Source organism: Serinus canaria, chromosome 3 (genome assembly GCF_022539315.1).
Source record: "Serinus canaria isolate serCan28SL12 chromosome 3, serCan2020, whole genome shotgun sequence".
NCBI classification, from domain to species: domain Eukaryota; kingdom Metazoa; phylum Chordata; class Aves; order Passeriformes; family Fringillidae; genus Serinus; species Serinus canaria.
The window spans coordinates 111,696,568-111,711,770 of NC_066316.1; the positions used below are offsets into that span (position 1 = coordinate 111,696,568).

Genomic DNA, 15,203 nt, shown 5'->3' on the forward strand with positions numbered 1-15,203 from the left:
CCGAAGGAGGGATAATCCCACGGGAAGAGGGGCTGGGAATGGCCTCAAATGGAGCGGATAAAATCCCATCTGAGGCAGCACCTGCTGCCCCTTCCCGCTCCTCTCCCGCTGCTCCCACAATGGATTTTCCCACCTCATCCCAGAAAAACCCGCTGGTCCTGATGGATAAACCCGCCCCGAGCTGCATTTCCATCTTTAAAAAAGACAAAAAAACCCCGATCCCAACTCATTTATTCTTTATTTTTTATTTATTGTTCTCCGCGGAAATGAATGAGGGTGATTCCAACCGAGTGGGAAAAAGCAAACGGCGGATTTCACCCTCGGGGTGGATGGGGTTGGGTTTTTTTGGGGAGGAAAAGGGAGATTTTGGGGCAGGGAGGAGGAGAGGGGGTGGCGGTGACGGCAGCAGGGGAGTGGGACCGGCCCGAGAATCCTTCGGGAATGAGGGCCCGGGTTGGGCTTTCCCAGAGGGAAAAATGTGGTTTTAAAAAGGGGGAAAATGGGAAAAAAATGGGGAAAAATGAGGGGAAATGGGGAAAAATGAGGGGGGGAAATGGGAGAGAATAGGGGGGGGAAAAGTGGGGAAATGGGGAAAGAAAGGAAAAAAAAATGAGGGAAATGGGGAAAGGAATGGAGGGGAAAGGAAAAATGTGGGGAAAATGGGAAAGGGAGAATAGGGGGGAATAAAATGAGGGGAAATAAGGGAAAGAATGAGGAGGAAAAAAGTGGGGAATTGGGGAAAGAATAGGGAGGGAAATGTGGGGGAAAAGGGAAAGAGTGAGAAAGAAATGTGGAGAAAATGGGAAAGAATGAGAGGAAAACGAGGGGGAAAAGGGGAAAAAAGGGAAAAAATGTGGGGAAAATGGGAAAGAATGGGGGGAAAAACGAGGGGGGAAAGGGAAAGAAAGGGAAAAAAAACGTGGGGAAAATGGGAAAGAATGAGAGGGGAAAATGGGAAAGAATGAGGGGAAAGAGTGAGGAAAAAAAATGTGGAGAAAATGGGAAAGAATGAGAGGAAAAACGAGGGGGAAAAGGGAAAGGAGGAGGGGGAAAAATGTGGGGGGAAATGGGAAAGAGGGAGAAAAAAACGTGGGGAAATGGGAAAGAAAGGAAGAAAAAATGTGAGGAAAATGGGGAAAAAAGGAAAAAAATGCGGGGAAAATGGGGAAGAATGAGGGGAAAATAAGGAAAAGAAATATTGGGGAAAATGGGGAAAAACGCGATTTTTTTTTTTAATGGATTTGTGGCTGGGAAACTCGGGAGGGGCTTGGAGACGTCACCAGCACCCCAAAAAAAAAAAACCCCAAAAAAACCCTAAAAGCGTCCAGGTTGGATTTGGGGGCGGGGGCTGCTCCGAGCGGGATCCGCTCCCGGATTCCCCCCGATCCCGATCCCGATCCCAGGGATCTCCCGCCCTTGGAGCCTCTTGGGGACACAGGGACAGGGACAGGGGGGTGGCAGCGTCCCGGTGGTTTTGGCCTCTCCCGGGAGCTCTGACTCACCCGAGGCGGCGCAGATTCAATTCCTGCTCCTTATCAGCGTCCCCCGGACCCTCCGGCGGGTGACAGCCGCGACGTGGCACCGCTGGCACCGCTGTCACCGCCCGCCGGGGACAAAGGGTGACCGTCACGGCCGACAGGGACCCTGCGGGGGGCTCGGAGCGGGGGTGGCCTCGGGATGGGGCGGAAATTTGGGAGCTCCTAAAGCGGGGGTCACATCCCCACCTCTGTCACCTGTCCAGTCCTGCTGTCACATCCCCCCCTCTGTCACCTGTCCAGTCCTGCTGTCACATCCCCACCTCTGTCACCTCTGTCCGGTCCTGGTGTCACATCCCCACCTCTGTCACCTGTCCGGTCCTGGTGTCACATCCCCTGGTGTCACATCCCCACCTCTGTCACCTGTCCAGTCCTGCTGTCACATCCCCACCTCTGTCACCTGTCCGGTCCTGGTGTCACATCCCCACCTCTGTCACCTGTCTGGTCCTCTAATTGTCCCCTCCCCTGGTGTCACATCCCCACCTCTGTCACCTCTGTCCGGTCTCTGGATTGTCCCCTAAATCCGGTGTCACAGTTCCCTCTCTGTCCCTGTCTGTCCCCTCTGCCTGGTCCCCTCATTGTCCCCTACACCCAGTGTCACATGCCCATTTCTGTCACCTCTCTCTGGTCCCTGAATTGTCCCCTACACCCAGTGCCACATCCCATTTCCGTCCCTCTCTGTCATCTCGGTCTTGTCCCCAAATCGTCTCCTAAACCTGGTGCCACGTCCCCATCTGTGTCACTTCTCTGTCACCTCTACCTGGACCATGAATTGTCCCCTAAACCCGGTGCCACATCCCCCTCTCTGTCACATCTGTCACCTCTCTCTGGTCCCCTCATGGTCTCCTAACTCTGGTGCCACATCTCCCTCTGTTGTCCCTCTCTGTCACCTCTGTGTGGTCCCAGAATTGTCCCCTAAGCCCAGTGCCACATCCCCATCTCTGTCACCTCTGTGTCACCCCTGAATTGTCCCCTCCCCTGGTGCCACAACCCCATCTCTGTCACCAGTCTGTCACCTCTCTGTCCCCTCAGCCTGGTCCCTGAATTGTCCCTAAACCCGGTGCCACATCCCCATTTCCGTCCCTCTCTGTCATCTCATTCTTGTCCCTAAATTGTCTCCTAAACCCAGTGCCATGTCCCCATCTGTGTCACCTCTGCCTGGATCATGAATTGTCCCCTAAACCCGGTGCCTCATCCCCATCTCTGTCCCTTCTGTCACCTCTCTCTTGTCCCCTCATGGTCTCCCAACCCTGGGGCCACATCTCCCTCTGTTGTCCCTCTCTGTCACCTCTTTCTGGTCCCTGAATTGTCCCCTAAATCCGGTGCCACATCCCCCATCTTGTCACCTCTCTGTGGTCCCAGAATTGTCCCCTAAGCCCAGTGCCACATCCCCATCTCTGTCACCAGTCTGTCACCTCTCTGTCCCCTCAGCCTGGTCCCTGAATTGTCCCTAAACCCGGTGCCACGTCCCCATTTCCGTCCCTCTCTGTCATCTCATTCTTGTCCCTAAATTGTCCCCTAAACCCAGTGCCTCATCCCCATCTCTGTCCCCTCTGTCACCTCTCTCTGGTCCCCTCATAGTCTCCCAACCCCGGTGTCACATCTCCCTCTGTTGTCCCTCTCTGTCACCTCTGCCTGGCCCTGAATTGTCCACTACACCCAGTGCCACATCGCCATCTCTGTCACCTCTCTCTGGTCCCTGAATTGTCCCCTTCCCTGGTGCCACATCTCCCTCTGTTGTCCCTCTCTGTCACCTCTCTCTGATCCATGAATTGTCCCCTGTACCCGGTGCCACCTCCCGATTTCTGTCACCTCTGTCCTGTCCCTGAACTGTCCCCTAAAGCTGTTGGCCGAGCCAGCGGGGACACTCCGGGAATTCTGCGGGACTCGAGCGATCCCTGCCGGAGCCTCGCGCGACAGGGACAGGGACAGGGCAGGGACAGGGCTGGCACGGGACAGGGACAGGGACAGGGAAAGGGACAGGGACAGGGCTGGCACGTCCCCAGAGCCACCCCGGAGCAGGGACTGGGAATTGTCCCCGTGCGGGAACAGCTGGGAATGCGCTGCCACGTCCCGGCTCAAATGTCCCCGGAGCCAGCCCGGAGGGACAGGGACAGCCCGGAGGGACAGAGACAGCCCAGGGGACAGGGACAGCCCGGGAAGGGGACAGGGAAAGCCCAGAGGGACAGGGAAAGCCCAATGGGACAGGGACAGCCCAGAGGGACAGGGACAGCCCAGAGGGACAGGGACAGCCCAAGGGGACAGGGACAGCCCGGGAAGGGGACAGGGACAGCCCAGGGGACAGGGACAGCCCGGGAATGGGACAGGGACAGCCCAGAGGGACAGGGAAAGGAAAGGGACAGGGAAAGGGACAGCCCAGGGGACAGGGACAGCCCGGAGGCTTTTGGGATCGGCTCCTCTCCCCGCGGGGCCGTTCGGGGTTTGTGGGGTTTTTGGGGGTTTTTTTTTGGGATTTTTGTGGGGTTTGACCCAGGACACCCCGGAGCCTTTTGGGATCGGCTCCTCTCCCTGTGGGGCCGTTCAGGGTTTATGGGGTTTCCCAGAGTTTTGTGGGGTTTTTTTGTGGGGTTTCGTAGAGTTTCGGGGGGTTTCATGGGGTTTTTCAGGAATTTGTGGGGTTCTGCAGGGTTCTGTGGGATTCAGTGAGATTTAGTGGGGTTTTGCAGGGTCTTTTTTGGATTTTGTGGGGTTTTGCACAGTTTTGCGGGGTTACATGGGGCTTTTTTGGGGTTTTTGTGGGGTTTGACCCGGCACACCCCGGAGCCTTTTGGGATCGGCTCCTCTCCCCACGGGGCCGTTTGGGGTTTAGGGGATTTCACAGGGATTTGTGAGATTTTTCGTGGGGTTTTGTGGGATTTCATGGAGTTTTGTGGGGTTCTTCTTTTGTGGGGTTTAGTGGGGTTCTGTGGGATTTGGCAGGGATTTTGTGGGGTTTGACCCAGGACACCCCGGAGCCTTTTGGGATCGGCTCCTCTCCCTGTGGGGCCGTTTGGGGTTTGAGTGGTTTGTGGGATTTAGTGGGGTTTTTGTGGGGTTTGTAGGATTTGACAGGGGTTTGTGGGTGTTTTGTGGGGTTTTTCCTGGATTTTGTGGGATTTTAATGGGGTTTTTCAGGAATTTTGTGGGGTTTGTAGGGTTCTGTGGGGTTTTGCAGGGTCTTTTTTGGATTTTGTGGGGTTTTGCACGGGTTTGTGGGGTTTCATAGGGTTTTTTTGGGGTTTGACCCAGGACACCCTGGAGCCTTTTGGGATCAGCTCCTCTCCCTGCAGGGGCATTTGGGGTTTGTGGGATTTAGGGTGTTTTGTGGGGTTTGTGGGATTTGACAGGGTTTTGTAAGGTTCTTCTTGGATTTTGTGGGATTTAATGGGGTTTTTCAGGAATTTTGTGGGGGTTTGTAGGGTTCTGTGGGGTTTTTCGGGGTCTTTTTTGGATTTTGTGGGGTTTCATAGGGTTTTTTTTGGGGTTTGACCCAGGGATTGGCTCCGCTCCCTGTGCAGGATTTGTTTGGGATTTTTGGGGATTCTTGGGGGTTTTGGAGGGTTTTTTTTTTTTATTTTGTTTGGGATTTTTGGGGGACTTCCCGGGTCTGTTTGGGGGGATTTTTTTTTGGCCATTCCGGGGATTTTGGTTTTGGGATTTTTGGGGATCCTACATGGCGTTTTGTGGGGATTTTTTGGGGGATCCCCGGATGTTTTTGGGGGATTCCTGGGTGTTTTTTGGGATGTTTGTTTGGGATTTTTTGGGGGAATTCCCGGGTGGTTTTGGGGGATTTTTTTTTGGGATTTGTTTAGGATTTTTGGGGAGACTCCCGGGTGTTTTGGGGGATTTTGTTTGGGATTTTTTGTGGGATCCCCGGGATTTTTGGGGGAATTTTTGGGGGAATTTGTTTGGGATTTTTGGGGGATCCCCGGGTGTTTTTGGAGGATTTTTTGGGGGATTTTTTTTGGGATTTTTGGGGGACTCCCAGGTGTTTTGGGGGATTTTGGGATTTTTTGGGGCATTGCTGAGGATTTTGTTTGGGATTTTTGGGAGATCCCCGGCTGTTTTGGGGGGACTTTTTTGGGATTTGTTTGGGATTTTTTGGAGGATTCTCAGGTGGTTTAGAGGGATTTTTTGGGGGATTTTGTTTGGGATTCCGTGGGATTTTTTTTTAATTTTGTTTGGGATTTTTTCTGGGGATTCCTGGGATTTTTTGGGGAGATTTTGTTTGGGATTTTTCTAGGGGATTACCAGGTGATGGGGGAGGATTTTTTGGGGATTTTGTTTGGGATTTTTCTGGGGATTCCTGGGATTTTTTGGGGGATTTTGTTTGGGGTTTTTGGGGGATTACTGGGATTTTTTGGGGTATTTTTGAGGGATCCCTGGGTGGTTTTGGGGGATTTTTTTTGATTTTTCTGGGGGTTCCCAGGTGTTTTTGGGGGATTTTGTTTGGAATATTTTGGGGCATTCCTGAGGATTCTCTTTGGGATTTTTGGGGGACTCCCGGGTGTTTTTGGAGGATTTTGTTTGGGATTTTGGGGGGACCCCCTGGGTGTTCTGGGGGAATTTTTTGGGGGATTTGTTTGGGATTTTTGGGGGATTCCCGGGTGTTTTTTGGGGGATTTTTTTGAGGATTTGTTTGGGATTTTGGGGGATTCACGGGTGTTTTTGGGGGATTTTGTTTGGGATTTTCTGGGGCATTCCTGAGGATTTTGTTTGGGATTTTTGGGGGACCCCCGGGTGTTTTTGGGGGATTTTGTTTGGGATTTTTTTGGGGCATTCCTGAGGATTTTGTTTGGGATTTTTGGGCGATCCCCGGGTGTTTTGGGGAGATTTTTTTGGGGGTTTTTGGGGTATACCTGGGGATTTTGTTTATTTTTTGGGGCATTCCTGAGGATTTTGTTTGGGGTTTTTGGGGGACTCCAGGGTGTTTTTGGAGGATTTTGTTTGGGATTTTTTGGGGATTCCCAGGTGTTTTGGGGGGATCTTTTGGGGGATTTTTTTGGGGGGATTTTTTTGGTGTTCCCCAGAGCCCTAAGGGCCGTGTCCCCACAGGCGCGGCGGTGGCACCATGAGGGCCGTGCTCTGGGACCTGCTGCTGCTGCTGTGGCTCTGCGCCCGCGCGCGCGGCGACTGCCGGGGGGACTGCGCGCACTGCGAGCGCCAGCTCTACCGCGACCGCTTCGACGTCCTCGTGAGTGACACCCGTGTCCCTTGTCACCTGAATGGGGTCTGGGGGACATTAACAGTGACACCGGTGTCACCTGCATGGGGGGCTGGGGGACATTGGCAGTGACAGCGCTGCTGCGGGGACTGCGCGCACTGCGAGCGCCAGCTCTACCGCGACCGCTTCGACATCCTCGTGAGTGACACCTCTGTCCCCTGTCACCTGCATGGGGTCTGGGGGACATGGGGAGTGACACCACTGTCACCTGAATGGGGTCTGGGGGACATGGGGAGTGACACCACTGTCACCTGCACGGGGGGCTGGGGGACATTGGCAGTGACAGCGCTGCCGCGGGGACTGCGCGCACTGCGAGCGCCAGCTCTACCGCGACCGCTTCGACGTCCTCGTGAGTGACACCGCTGTCCCTTGTCACCTGCATGGGGTCTGGGGGACATGGGGAGTGACACCACTGTCACCTGCACGGGGGGCTGGGGGACATTGGCAGTGACACCGGTGTCACCTGCACGGGGGTCTGGGGGACATTGGCAGTGACACCGGTGTCACCTGCACGGGGGTCTGGGGGACATCAGGAGTGACACCACTGTCACCTGCATGGGGGGCTGGGGGACATCGGGAGTGACACTGGTGTCACCTGGCACCATCCAGGGGGTCTGGGGGACATTGGCAGTGACACCGGTGTCACCTGCACGGGGGGCTGGGGGACATTGGCAGTGACAGCGCTGCCGCGGGGACTGCGCGCACTGCGAGCGCCAGCTCTACCGCGACCGCTTCGACGTCCTCGTGAGTGACACCTCTGTCCCCTTGTCACCACCCCTGGGGAGCCTTTTCCTTCTCACAGGGGCTGGGGGACATTGAGAGGGACACCAGTGTCCCCTAGCACCATGCACAGGGTCTGAGGTCTAGGGGACATTGGGAGTGACACCGGTGTCACCATGCACCATGCACGGGGTCTGGGGGACATCAGGAGTGACACCGCTGTCCCTTGTCACCACCCCTGGGGAGGCTTGAGAGCCTTTTCCTTCTGACAGGGGCTGGGGGACATTGGGAGTGACATCGATGTCACCTGGCACCATCTTGGGGGTCTGGGGGACGTCAGGAGTGACACCACTGTCCCCTTGGCACCTGCACGGGGGTCTGGGGGACATCAGGAGTGACACCAGTGTCACCTGGCACCATGCTGGGGGTCTGGGGAGCCTTTTCCTTCTGGAAGGGTCTGGGGGACATCGGGAGTGACACCGGTGTCACCTGGCACCATGCTGGGGGTCTGGGGGACATCAGGAGTGCCACCACTGCTGTCCCTTGTCCCCATGCCTGGGGGGTCTGGAAGTGCTTTTCTCTCTGCCGGGGAATTTGGGGGGTTTGGGGTTTGAGGAGAAGGTGCCACCTGCTGTCACTGTCATTGTCACTGTCACTGTCATTGTCACTGTCACTGTCATTGTCACTGTCACTCCTGGGTGGGCACCGGGATGGTCCTGAGGGAAGGTGAAGATCCCAAACCAGGACCAAGATCCCAAACCAGGCACTGAGGGCATCCAGGATGGTCCTGAACGGGCACCAAGTGGAAGGGGGCCCCAACTCAGGGTGAGGATCCCAAACATGGATGGTCCCGAGGAATGGTGAAGATCCCAACTCTGGATGAAGATCCCAAACCTGGATGGTCCTGAGGGAAGGAGAAGATCCCAACTCTGGATGAAGATCCCAAACTTGGATGGTCCTGAGGGAAGGAGAAGATCCCAACTCTGGATGAAGATCTCAAATCTGGATGGTCCTGAGGGAAGGAGAAGATCCCAAATCAGGGTGAGGATCCCAAATCAGGGTAAAGATCCGTAACCTGGATGGTCCCAAGGGAAGGTGAAGATCCCAAACCAGAGAGAAGATCCCAAAGCAGGGTGAAGATCCCAAAGCCGGGTGAAGATCCCACACCATGGTGAAGATCCCAAACCAGGATGGTCCCAAGGGAAGGTGAAGATCCCAAAGCAGGGTGAAGATCCATAACCTGGATGGTCCCGAGGGAGGGTGAAGATCCCAAATCCAGGATGAAGATCCCAAGTGTGGATGAGGATCCCAAACCAGGATGAGGACCCCAAATTAGGATGGTCCTGAGCAATGGTGAAGATCCCAAACCAGGGTGAAGTCCGTAATCAGGATGGTCCTGCAGGAAGGTGAAGATCCCAAACCACAGTGAAGATCCCAAAGCAGGATGAAGATCCAAAATCAGTGTGAAGATCCCAAAGCAGGATGAAGATCCCAAAGCAGAATGGTCCTGAGGGAAGGTAAAGATCCCAAACCAGGATGAAGATCCCAAACCAGGATGAAGATCTCACACCATGGTGAAGATCCCAAGCCAGGATGAAGATCCCAAACCAGGGTGAAGATCCCAAACCAGGGTGAAGATCCCCAAACCAGGATGAAGATCCCAAAGCAGGGTGAAGATCCCAAACCAGGATGGTCCCACACCACGGTGAAGATCCCAAACCAGGATGAAGATCCCAAGCCAGGGTGAAGATCCCAAACCAGGATGACGATCCCAAACCAGGATGACGATCCCAAAGCAGGATGAAGATCCCAAACCAGGGTGAAGATCCCAAACCAGAGTGAAGATCCCAAGCCAGGGTGAAGATCCCAAATGAGGATGGTCTCAAACCAGGATGAAGATCCCAAAGCAGGGTGAAGATCCCAAACCAGGATGTCCCCAAACCAGGATGAAGATCCCAAAGCAGGGTGAAGATCCCAAAGCAGGGTGAAGATCCCAAACCAGGGTCAAGATCCCAAAACAGGGTGAAGATCCCAAGCCAGGAGGAAGATCCCAAACCAGGATGACGATCCCAAACCAGGATGACGATCCCAAACCAGGATGAAGATCCCAAACCAGGATGAAGATCCCAAAGCAGGGTGAAGATCCCAAACCAGGATGTCCCCAAACCAGGATGAAGATCCCAAACCAGGGTGAAGATCCCAAACCAAGATGAAGATCCCAAACCAGGATGAAGATCCCAAGCCAGGGTGAAGATCCCAAACCAGGATGAAGATCCCAAAGCAGGGTGAAGATCCCAAACCAGGATGTCCTCAAACCAGGATGAAGATCCCAAACCACAGTGAAGATCCCAAACCAGGGTGAAGATCCCAAACCAGGATGAAGATCCCAAGCCAGGATGAAGATCCCAAGCCAGGATGAAGATCCCAAACCAGGATGAAGACCCCACCTTCCAGCCCCACCACTGCTCACCCACCCCAAACCCCTGAGGAGCCTCCAAGGTCCCGCTGGGAGCCCCGGTGGGGTGGGAGGAGCTTGGAGATCCCACAGCTCCTCCAGACCTCCATCGGCGTCCCAGACCGGACACCGGAACTTCGGGGTTCTCCAGCTCCTCAATCCTCTCCCAAAAAAACCCCAGGAGAAACCAGAGACTTCCAGGAGATGCTGGAGCCACCCCAGTGCCACCAAGGCCATGTCACTGCCACCAAGTTTTGGGGTGCCACCAGCCTGCTCAGGGCCCAGAATGTTGAAGGCACCAGAAGCTCCGTGAGATCCCCTTGTCCTGCCTGGTGCTGCTCCTGGAGCTCCAAGGGGAGGGGCTGGGATGGTTGGTGGCCCATGGACCCTGTGGCAGGTCCCATCCCAAAGCCAGAGCAGGTGGAACCGGGATCTGGGGTCTCCTGAGGCTCTGGGCTGGAAGGAGCCTCCTGGTGGGATTTGGGATCTCCTGGGGCTGGAAGGAGCCTCCTGGTGGGATTTGGGATCTCCTGAGCTCAGTTTGTGCTGGAAGGAGCCTCGTGGTGGGATTTGGGATCTCCTGGAGCTCAGTTTGGGCTGGAAGGAGCCTCGTGGTGGGATTTGGGATCTCCTGGAGCTCAGTTTGGGCTGGAAGGAGCCTCCTGGTGGGATTTGGGATCTCCTGGGACTGGAAGGAGCCTCGTGGTGGGATTTGGGATCTCCTGGAGCTCAGTTTGGGCTGGAAGGAGCCTTGTGGTGGGATTTGGGATCTCCTGAAGTTCTGGGCTGGAAGGAGCCTCCTGGTGGGATTTGGGATCTCCTGAAGTTCTGGACTGGAAGGAGCCTCGTGGTGGGATTTGGTGCCACCTTCCACCGCTCTCTAAGCAACATCCAAAGAAGTCCCACCAGCTCTGTGGAGCAGGAGATCCCTGGAATTCCCAGTGCCAGGGAAGGACAGGGACCAGCTGCTCCTCAAGATGGGGGTGAATCACCCCTGTCCTGGTCCCCAAGGCCACCAAAGCCACCAAAGATGGGGAAGAACCTCCCCGGGTGGTTTTGGACACTGCTCACCGAGGATTCTGACCCAATCCAAGCTGGGGACTGAAGCACTTCCAGGAGAATTGTCACCTCAGCCCAGTGGCCCAGGAGCTGGGATGTCCATGCCAGGACCTCGGAGCTGTCACCTCCATGGGATCCATCACCTCCAGCAGCAGCACAGACCCTTCCAAAGCCTCGGAGATGCCAGGAGAGGACCTCCTCCAGGAGAGGACCTCGGCTCAGAGCGGGGTGACTCCACAAGACCCCATCCTCCAAAGCCACAGCCTCGTTTGGGGACAATTCTCCATCTTTTGGGGTTTTGGGATGAGCCCTCAGAAGAGGATGGGAAGAACCGGTGGAGCTCCAGCCCTGAGTGACCACAGTGGGACCAAGCTGGTGGTGCCAAGGTGGAGAGAGGTTCTGCAGAGGTTTGGTGCCAAGGTGGAGAGAGGTTCTGCAGAGGTGGAGAGAGGTTCTGTAGAGGTTTGGGGCCATGGTGGAGAGAGGTTCTGCAGAGGTTCTGCAGAGGTTTGGGGTCACAAGACCCCCTGGATGTCCCTCACCTCTCCTGGGTGTGAGCAGGTCCCTGTTGTCCCACCCTGTGGGAATTCCTGGGGTTTATGGGGCAAAAGAAGGAGGGTTTGGGGCATTTCCAGCACTAAATCCCAAATTTGTTCTTGGGTGGAAGAGTCTCAGGAAGGACAAAGGCGCTGTGAGGAACGGGATGGAGCGAGGGAAAAAAGGATCAAAAATGGATTTGAGGGTTTGAGGAGAGGACGGGAATCTCCACCTGGGGTGAACCCAGCTGGGGATCAGAGTTTGAAGGATCCCACCGTGATGGAGACGTCGGGATGGAGATGAGGACAACGCTTCCCTCCGGGGCCGTCCTCCCACGGTTCCTTTCAGACTTCACCGAGTTTGGTTCTTCCACGATTTTCTCCTGGATGGTTTTCACCGGATGCTGGGTTTGGTGGCACCAAAAAAAGGACTTGGAATGTCCTGTGTGGCCTGGAAAGGGACGAGACAGAACCTTGATGGGTTTGGTGGCACCAAAAAAGGACTTGGCATGTCCTGTGTGGCTTGGAAAGGGATGAGACCCAACCATGGTGGGTTTGGTGGCACCAAAAAAGGGCTTTCCATGTCCTGTGTGGCTTGGAAAGGGACAAGGCCCAACCCTGGTGGGATGAACCCGTGGTGGCCCAAGGACACCGGTGACGAAGGGACGTGGTGGGAATGGCTGTTCCCGGGGGCTGGGGGAGCTGGAGATGCCCCTGCCTTTGAGGAAGGATGGAGGAGGATCTGGGAAGCTTCCCGTGAATCTCTGGAGAGGTGTTAGAGCTTTTCCATCTTCATCCCGTGGAGCTGTGGAGCACGGGAAGGTCACCGGGAGCAGCCAGCGTGGATTCATGGAGGAGCAGCGGTGCCTGACCAGCCCCGAGGCTGGGCCTGACCTTCGTCCCGGTGTCCGGTGACATCCTGGAGGACAATCCTGGAATGGACAAACCCGGAGCACCAGGACTCCTTCAGGATAACGGGGCAGGAGAACCTCGGCAGTGCTGCAGAGCTGGGAGGGCTGGTGGGACCCCAAAGGCTTCTGCTGCCATCCAGAGGAATGTTCCCAGCTGGAGAAAACTCGGGAAGAGCAAAGTTCTGCCCCTGGGGAGGAACAACTCCTGGCTACAGGACCTGCCATGGGAACGGGACAGAGGTCCCTGCACACCTCTGCCATCCCTGTCCACCTCCACCGTCCCATCCAACCTCCATCCTGTCCTACCTCCATCCCTGTCCACCTCCACCGTCCCATCCAACCTTCATCCTCTCCTACCTCCATCCCTGTCCACCTCCACCGTCCCATCCAACCTTCATCCTGTCCTACCTCCATCCCTGCCCACCTCCACTGTCCCATCCAACCTCCATCCTCTCCTACCTCCATCCTGTCCAACCTCCATCCCTGTCCACCTCCACCGTCCCATCCAACCTCCATCCTGTCCTACCTCCATCCCTTCCCACCTCCATTGTCCCATCAAACCTCCATCCTGTCCTACCTCCATCCCTGCCCACCTCCACTGTCCCATCCCACCTCCATCCTGTCCCACCTCAATCCCATCCCTTCGCACCTCCATCCCAACCCACCTTCATCCCATCCCACTTTCATCCCTGCCCGCCTCCACTGTCCCATCCAACTTCCATCCTGTCCCACCTCCACCATTCCTTCCCACCTCCATCCTCCTTTCCCACGTCCACCCCCTCTCACCTCCATCCCACCCTGTCCCACCTCCATCATCCTGAGTCAGTGATTTCTGGGCCGTGGGACCCCACAGAGCTCGGAATGGCAGAGCAGAGCTTTGGAATTCCATGGGACAGTGTGGAGTGTGCCTGGAGGAGCTTGGAGAGCATCTCCAGCACCTCCCACCCCTATGGAGACAGCGAGGGGCATGCCTGGAGGAGCTCTGAGAGTTTTGCTGGGCATCTCCAGTACCTTCCATCCTTCTGGGGACAGTGTGGGGCTGGGGGAGCTCAGAGAGCATCTCCAGCACCTTCCACCCCTCTGTGGACAGCATGGCATGTGCCTGGGGGAGCTCAGAGAGCATCTCCAACATCTCCCACCCCTCTGGGGACAGCGTGGGGCTGGGGGTGCTCAGGGAGCTCTGCCAGGCATCTCCAGTACCTTCCACCACTCTGGGGAGAGCGTGGAGTGTACCTGGGAGAGCTCAGAGAGCAACTCCAGCACCTTCCACCCCTCTGGGGACAGCGTGGGGCGTGGCTGGCAGAGCTTGGAGAGCATCTCCAGCAACTTCCACCCCTCTCTGGGGACAGCACGGGGCTGGGGCAGGAGGCACCTCCCAGGAGGGATGAGGCTGGGGATGCTCTGAGGGGCTGCCGGCACCTTCCTGTGGGAGCTTCCAATGGGATGGGTGTTGGTGTTGGGTTGGGTGTTGGGTTGGATGTCGGTGTTGGGTTGGGGTTCGGGATGGGTATCAGTGTTGGGATGGGTGTCCATGTTGGGATGGGTTTTGGGACGAGTGTTGGTATTGGGATTGGTGCTGGGATGGGTGTCAGTGTCGAGACAGGTGTTGGTGTTGGGATGAGTGTTGGTGTCAGGTTGGGTGTCGGGATGGACGTCAGGATGGATGTCAGGATGAATGTCAGGTTGGATGCCGGGATGGGTGTCAGGATGGACATCAGGATGGGTGTCGGGATGGATGTTGGGATGGATGTTGGGATGGATGTTGGGATGGGTGTCAAGACAGGTGTTGGTGTTGGGTGTTGGTGTCAGGTTGGATGTTGGGATGGATGTTGGGATGGATGTTGGGATGGATGCTGGGATGGATGTCAGGATGGATGCCAGGACGGGTGTCAGGGATGGATGTTGGGATGGATGCTGGGATGGGTGTCAGGACAGGTGTTGGTGTCAGGTTGGATGCCAGGATGGACATCGGGATGGACGTTGGGATGGGTGTTGGGATGGATGCCAGGATGAGTGTCGGGATGGATGTCGGGACGAGTGTCAGGATGGCTGTCAGGATGGATGCCAGGATGGACATCGGGATGGATGCTGGCCTCACGGGGACTCCACCCTTCTCTCCGACCCCTCCCACCCCCTGGGAACACCCCCTGACCTTCTCCCACCTTTCTTGCAGATCTGCATCCTGGAGTGCGAAGGCCAAGCCGTGCCCCGCGCCACCTGGGAGCTGTGCGCCGCCGCCGCCGCCCGAGCGGCACCGCGGCCCCGCCGCCTCTCCGGCCGGCCCTGGCCCTCGGGCGGATCGCCTCGCCGCCAGGAGGACGAGGAGGAGGAGGAGGAGGAGCAGGAGGACATTTCCCGGCGGCCGGGAGCGGGCCGGGCGGCCAAAGGGGTGCAGAAGAGGTACGGGGGCTTCATCGGGGTGCGCAAGTCGGCGCGGAAGTGGAACAACCAGAAGAGGTTTAGCGAGTTCCTGAAGCAGTACCTGGGCATGGCGCCGCGCTCCAGTGAGTACGGCCGCGGCGGCGGCGCCGGCGACACCAACGAGATCTAAGCGGGATCCAACCCTCCACACCCCGCCCGCCACATCCCATGGGTGCCATCCTACAAGGGGGCCATCACCAAGAGAACAATCCCATTCGGAAACGTGGCTCGGAAACGCCAGCGCCGGCCGCGGGGGGGACGCGGGACACGCGGGGAGGGACACGGGGACACCTGGGGGCAGCTTGGGGGCGCCTTGGGGTCACCTTTGGGGCACCTTGGGGC

At 56.6% G+C, this 15,203-nt stretch overlaps 1 protein-coding gene across 1 annotated transcript; it reads left to right on the forward strand.

The window, feature by feature from the left end:
• The first annotated feature begins 6,593 nt into the window (after positions 1-6,593).
• PNOC (prepronociceptin) lies at positions 6,594-14,991 on the forward strand. The gene is made up of 2 exons (XM_050971908.1): positions 6,594-6,729; positions 14,614-14,991. Exons 1-2 carry the CDS (start codon positions 6,607-6,609, stop codon positions 14,989-14,991), a joined length of 501 nt encoding a protein of 166 aa, XP_050827865.1. The 5' UTR covers positions 6,594-6,606.
• Positions 14,992-15,203: the final 212 nt, after the last annotated feature.